The sequence below is a fragment of the Perna viridis genome, chromosome 12 (assembly GCF_037379345.1).
Source record: "Perna viridis isolate PV_CMFRI_1.1 ecotype Kerala chromosome 12, ASM3737934v1, whole genome shotgun sequence".
Lineage (NCBI taxonomy): Eukaryota > Metazoa > Mollusca > Bivalvia > Mytilida > Mytilidae > Perna > Perna viridis.
This window is the reverse complement of record NC_142456.1, coordinates 13,753,323-13,760,377: the sequence shown is the minus strand read 5'-3', so window position 1 is coordinate 13,760,377 and position 7,055 is coordinate 13,753,323. Positions and strand designations below refer to the sequence as shown.

General features: G+C 35.3%; 1 protein-coding gene across 2 annotated transcripts; it reads left to right on the top strand.

The window, feature by feature from the left end:
* Window positions 1–3,949: 3,949 nt before the first annotated feature.
* On the top strand, window positions 3,950–7,055 carry LOC148601289 (uncharacterized). Of its 2 annotated transcripts, none has more exons than XM_088555914.1 (2): window positions 3,950–4,134; window positions 5,175–7,055. In XM_088555914.1, exon 2 carries the CDS (start codon window positions 5,929–5,931, stop codon window positions 6,928–6,930), a length of 1,002 nt encoding a protein of 333 aa, XP_088412040.1. In that variant the 5' UTR covers window positions 3,950–4,134; window positions 5,175–5,928; the 3' UTR covers window positions 6,931–7,055. The 2 variants fall into 2 exon arrangements, with proteins under 2 accessions (XP_088412040.1, XP_088412039.1); XM_088555913.1 differs by lacking the exon at window positions 3,950–4,134 and adding an exon at window positions 4,165–4,690.

Genomic DNA, 7,055 nt, shown 5'->3' with positions numbered 1-7,055 from the left:
TAGTTGTTTGTGTCTTGAAATATACATCTTGACCAGCTGATCCATTCTAGACTAAATCCGTGTATCTTTCTAATTCGAAATTCCTCCGCTGCTGGCAGATCGCCCGGAATTATCAGGAAAATAGTGATTTTTGGCGAAACAAACTGAATAGAGCTTTGCCAACGTTGATCATGAGTAAAAATTTTTTTTGGTAAAACAAGACTCATCATTACAAGTCTCTCGATGCATGTTTATAGTATCTTTAAATATATTTTGATGGAAATCCGAGGGTCGAATTTGAAAGTCAAATATCTTGTGCATTCCATTACACAGATGTACTGCATACTGCGTCGGATTTGTTGGGTCTCAAGATATTTAATAGAGTTGCAGTGATTAAACGCTTAAATTTACGCAATCTTAGCACATAAATTATAGGGTTGACTAATGACGTAGATGCCGACAGTAAAACCACGATTAATCGAACCATTAGAGACGGCCACTCAACCATCGTGCCATAGAACAACAGAATTGTCAAAGGTATATTGAGCACTGTACAGACTGATGACAAAAGACACACAGTCAAGCACATTCCGACACCGCGTTTGTTCGTCGATGGCACTACTTTTAAGTTTCTCATTTGAATTTGGTGTCTCCAAAGATACAACATGAGAATGATGGTGTTGATAATAACAACAGTTTGGATTATCAAAAGAAATAAAGCAGTATAAGGAAACTTCACCGGGAAAATTCGAGAAATAGAGCAACCTTCTTCCCCCGAATCACTACTACGAAATGCTACTACTACTGCCACTAATGCCGTTGTGAATACCCAAGAAACACTTGTGTATAAGAACGAAATGGCTCTCCGGTGTTCACGAAAAACGAAACAGCCACAACAGAGAACGAGAACTCGGTCCATTGAAATAAACATTACGTGGACATTTGAAACTAAGTAAGTAATCCAACCACACGTGTATCGAATCACACATTCAGTTATCGATATTTCTTTCATTGGGTATGTATATGTTTCAATCATACTCAGCCAAATGCTGGCAAAAAGCAAGTCAGACAGACTTAAACTTAGAAGGACACAGCAGTTTTTCATGTCGTTCTTTTTAAAGCATGTCATGAGAACAATCACTACGGCTGGAACATTGAAAATAGCTGTCAAGCTGCCGAGAAAATAAAATACGCCTACCAATATAGGGGGTACATAAGTCTCGTTCAAACCTGAGCCCAGCACATTCGGCAATTCTGTAACATTCATTCTTGTTTAAAAAAAAAAAAAACTGTCCGTAGAAAGACCTTGTGAAGACTTTTTTTTTCATATCATGATATGATATTGTGGTGGACAACGAAACTCGTTCAGAAACCAAACTACATATCAATGTTACCGGTCTGAATAGGCTGAAATACGCACGTGAATTGATTCTGCATTTACCTTCCAACTGTGTACACAGATCAGGATTGCACCAAACTCCTTGCTTAATTCTAATTGTATGTCATGTTGTCAATTAAAGAACTGTTTATTTATCTTATTTGGTAATACGACATTAATCTGCATAATTTAAGCATTGTAAATGAATATTATAAAGAATGTTTCGTTAGGTTATAAAGGATGTCCTAGTGTGATTAAGGCGTTTTAGTATCGCTCAGGAAGCCAATGACATTGAACGATGAAATTCCTTGTATTAAATCAGTCCGTTTGTTTATTTTGAAAAACCTAAGGCTTTATACAGGAATTAATATAGACACATGATACTTCTTCTAATTCTCGTTGATTGGCTAAGCTTCTCAATGTAGTACACTGTCCCGTTATTATAACAGAAATCAAACTCCTATTTCCCGGGTCATTCATTAAATAGACTTCCTGGTTGTCCATTTATGAATTTACACTGTTCCTTAAATTTAGTTTAATCCTTTAATGTTTCAGAGTATTGGACGAAGAAGAAAAAGCAACTGCGTATGTTGCAATATAATTCCTATAAATAATACGACAGTAAACACATGTGCACATAATATTCATTGATGTTATTGAGACTGTTCTGCCGGTTCAGTTAAGTTTCAAAGTTCATTTAACAATTTCCTCTATTAACCTATTGTTTTCGGTCACTAGCAAAAGTTGCGCGCTTTTATAACTCCAATGATTACTTACACGTGATCTACCCAAATGACAATGAAATTAAATAGACATGTAACTGATAATAAACGTTTCAAGGGCATATAACTCTGACAAAAAACATATTTTTTCTAACATTCTTTTAAAAAATTCCGAGCAAATTCGGCGATAAAGAGATCAAATAATGGTCCTTTTAAATAGAGAAAGCATCTTTGAGTGAAATTATACTGTCAGATCGGTGAGGTTTTGACATGTATGTTTCTCATTTTTCTTCTTTACCTGATTCTTACAAATACTTGCACTTAATCACTTTCAGTGTGACGGGTGTCGCTGGCGGAGCAGGAAGTGAAAACTTTGAATATTTACACAGAAACAAATATAATGTACACAACAGGGAGTGAAATTAAAAAGAATTCCAAAAATACCAAAATGAAAGTTCAAGATTGGGAAAACCTTTTTTGAAAAAAAAACTTTGATTTACATCTTAGCCTGTAATTAAAGAGAAATCCTACCAGAGAACCAAATAAAATTGCTTATCAGTGATCAGTTCGCACCCCCCCTCCACCCCAATAAAATATTGTTGCTCGGACGTTAAACCCCAACAAACAAAACAAACACCCCTCCCCATCCATACAGAAAACATGGCTACGGCCCTGGTTTTTTCTTCTGCATTTCAGATATTCAGATATCGCTTTTCTTATATTAAGATTCCAGTGAATTGTATATCAAAGGTAGAAAATAGTTTCTAAAAATCTTGACAGGCAATTTATAACTACTTTTTCTTCAGGACCAGTACCAATCACTGGCGCTATACATGTCGGTGTCATCGTTAATGGATTAACTTATTGTACCTGATCATGATGTGAGTCTCAGAAAATGTGATTTTATTTACTTGGTATGGCACGAACCACCTAAACTATTCAAAGCCGTTAAACACTCTACAAGATAAAATTGGAAGAGTATAACTGCTGAAAATACAAGATAGATTAAAAAACTGATATATGTGTCAAAAATCTTAATACATTAAAGCATTAGAGTTGTTGACTACAGTGTAATGATGGCGAAATCAGTTTACAGAGAACATACTAGTAAGCTACCCTACCTGTTTTTCCGACATAAGAAACAAGCGCATTCCTAATTCAAGCGTAACACAAACTTCAGGTCACATTCCATTAAATACGACTTTTTTTTATTCTGAAAGTGTCGCGACTTTGTGTTACCTTTACATTTACGAACATCGGTGGTAACTTGGAACAAGCAGGATCCAGTACATCTAGTTTTATAAATACAGGTTGCCGCGTGGCACATTATACAGTGATTGGATTACCGATTTGAGAATGGGCCATTTTTAATAATCTTCAACATTTCAATGGGTCATTCGTTAACATTCTTTGTAAAAATTTCTTATTTAAATGGGACATTTTCAGCAAGAATATGATAAAAAGCACATGCCCCCTCTACTCCCAATCACTGATTATATGATGGGTATTCATTTCGATAGATTTGTGTCATTGTACCAGGTGTAGGTATAAAAAAGCTGTTTTCTCCTACCCTGACGAAATAACGCTAAAGAGATTTGATGAAATTCCATTCGAAAAGTGTGCATCATATTCCATTACTCTTGTTGTCGGTCTCTTTCAGTTTGCACTTGTTGAAGACTTGTCAGTGGTCTCCGAAAAGTATTTACTAATTTGGATTGAGATTATACGCTAGTGAATATGTTGTGTTTCACCATATCGGTTCTTTTAATGATGGTGTCAGCAGCTTAGAATGAAGAACCGTTATTGTAACCCTATAGAACGTATCTCACAGTGACGATTGAATATCAGGCAGATGTATTTTGATCCGCTCCACTCCCCTACTCTAATTGTCCTCCATATGTTTTTTGGACGTTGTCTGATACATATATAAATATACATGTATCATAACTAGTCTGGTTATAAGTATTATGGTTATTACATGCATTTAGATGTACTAGAATAGTGTAAATTGTCGTATGTAGATATAAAAGAACTGAAATTATTCAACTGTTCAAGGTAGGCATATATGTAGATCATAAAGATATTCAATAACTGTTACATTTGTAATCAAATTTAACGTACACTATAGAAAGATCAAGCGATATAACTCATAATATGGTAATATGTTAATTTTTTTTCTCTTTAGTCCGTAGGACAGGAGAGGCATGAAGCATCTGTAGATGTTTAGTCTCCGGCTATCGAAGGGAGCCTCCTGATATTTGATGAAAAATTCAATCTCCTGTTACCATGCACGTGTCAAAGCGAGAGATATAGCTGCATTTTCGGAATTTTCTCTCGTCTAATTTGAGTTTTCAGCTTAAAATCGTATTAATTTACTTTAATTGTGGTCAAAACATGTAGCGAAAACAAACGCTTGGTAAATCTCTCGCTTGAAGAAACTTTTGAAAGGGAGACCCCCTCCTTAGAATTTTCGAAGGTTTAAACTTATGCCTTGATTTACGTTAAATCTGAGATTTAAAAAATGATGTGGAGAAGGGATGGGTGTCGTTACCTGGCTAATGTGATATGCCCGGGCTATCAGTACATTTTACCGATGAAGGTATGTGGAAAGGTTGGTACTTTAAGAATTATATAATATAATATCAATTTTAATTCTGAATCATCAATTTCAATAAAACAGTCTTATCTCCATTATTATAAATGGTACAGTAATAGGCAAACATACATTTCAAGCAGTTATATTATATATTCACATCAATTGTATACTTTAATAACAATTAACCCAAGTTATTACCGTTCATCCGTCGGTCATCTTCGTGTTGCCACTTGGATGCTGCCTTCTTGTCAGATTTCCTTCAAGCATGGGAGAATTGTTGGCAACCATAAAAGCTAAGATGGAGTTGAAGTTCACAGATATATAGGAACCCTTGAATTAGTGCTAAACTGTACCATCTCTCTCTTGAGTCATGCTCTTTTTGAAAAGGAACCTTGATTTATGGATGGGTCTTGATAGCCTTGGAAAATGTTTAACTTAAATAATTTGATACTCTGATAACACAATTAATCAAACATTTTACCTTTTTTTTCACTTTTAGAAAACCAGCTTAGCAGCCTAAGTGTAATCCTACGTGGATAAGTCTTTCAATGGCTATTATTGCAACAAGACACATTGGAATTGTGAAGAAATAAAGGGAAGTCAAATGCATGGTCACCACAAGGATGAAAATGTTGTGGCAAAAAGATAGTGTTACATATTTAAAAGTTCGAGTATGACAATGGAAAAATCATGACTTGGCAGACAAAGGTGTAAAACAATTACAACCCAACTACATGTAAATTATTTCACCAATAAAGTTGCAAATTCTCCTGATAACAGTAACAGGATAATATTGATTCTGATTTTATCATGGAGTTATGTCCCCTTCTCCCGGATTTATTGATTGAGATATTCTCTTACTTGCCTCAAACAGATAAAATAAAACTTTACAAAGTAAGCAGTCTTTCTTCGTGGAGGGAAGAAATATGGCTATCACCTAAGTTGTGGAAATCTGTTTCTTTTACTTATTATGACAATTCACCTGATTATAAGAAAAACCAAGCGGATTTTCCAATGTTTTTATCCTTGCTACCTCAGACTCGTAAGCATTTGCAAGAGTTAGTATTGGATGAACATCAATTTAAAGAAATAATTGAAATAAACTCCGAATTACAGTTTGAAAGATTGAAGAGCTTAAAAATTCACGTCAACGGGATAATGTGTGTCTGCTTTACGTTTAAAAAGGCTCAAATTGTAACCTTTGTAGACAAGATCGAGGAGAAGTGAAGAATTTCGATGAGAGCATCAGACATATGTTAACATCTCAGCCAGATTTGACAGAGCTATCAATATTTACTTATGACGAAATGGAAACACAAACGTTACAATACGTTTTCAAATACTGTAAAAAGTTGAGGATATTTTCCTTTGCATCTCCTGTAGGTGTTTCAAATGATGTGTTCGATTCGGATTTGACTCCACTTTTACTCGAAAAAGTAAACTTTTCTTATTGCAAAGACATAAACGACAAAGTTTTGCTTAATCTCGCTAAACGATCACATAATCTCAAGAGCTTTTCTATGGACCATTGTAATGAAGTGACGTCACAAGGCATTATGTATTTGACGCAGTTTTGTCCAAACCTACACGACTTAGTCGTAGAATATTATGATTATTCGGACCACTTGGGTAGCGAAGGAATAGGTCATATATGGAAGGGGTGTCGAAAACTACAAAAATTCAAATACCGACAAGCATTTACTATCACAGACAATGACATGATTTCATTTGCGCAATCCTGTGCCCAGCTAAAAGAGCTCACTCTGCACCATTGTCCTCTAATTTCGGATTCTACTTTGGTTGAAATCACAAGGTACTGCAGTTGGCATTCAGAAGCAATTACTTTGTTTGGAGTTTTGATCTTGATTCTAGAATGTATACAACTGAAAAAGCTGATTTTAGAGGGGTCATCTAGTGTGCTTGACATATCCGGTTTAGGAACAGAACCGGATGTGGATGACATCTCATGGGAATCCAGTGTAATCCGATCAACAAGGAAAAGAATTAAAGAAATTGTGGAGAATAGGACAATTCAACGTTTCTCTCACCTTACTCATTTAGTAATTGAAAGAGAGGAGTGCAATGCAAAGTTTGAAACAGTGTTGTCGATTGCTAAACTGTGTCCGGATATCCGTCAATTATCAATACCTCGGTTTTTCTTTGGAGGCTTGGGCAATGGTTGTTTTAAACTGCTTAAGTCAATATGTACAGTCCTGGTATCGGTATCACTAGAAGGGCGGTACATAGAGGTTTGAACTAATCTCCTTAAAGTTTGCAGATGTACAATGTACATTCGCTGTTTTACACCATATGTACATTCAGAAATAAGCTCCTACTTTATTTATATATATGATTTGTAGAATACACCAGTGTCTTTTGA

Bases quoted from the DNA above. Each gene is read 5' to 3' on its own strand.
- LOC148601289 (XM_088555914.1), top strand. From the start codon at position 5,929: ATGTTAACATCTCAGCCAGATTTGACAGAGCTATCAATATTTACTTAT.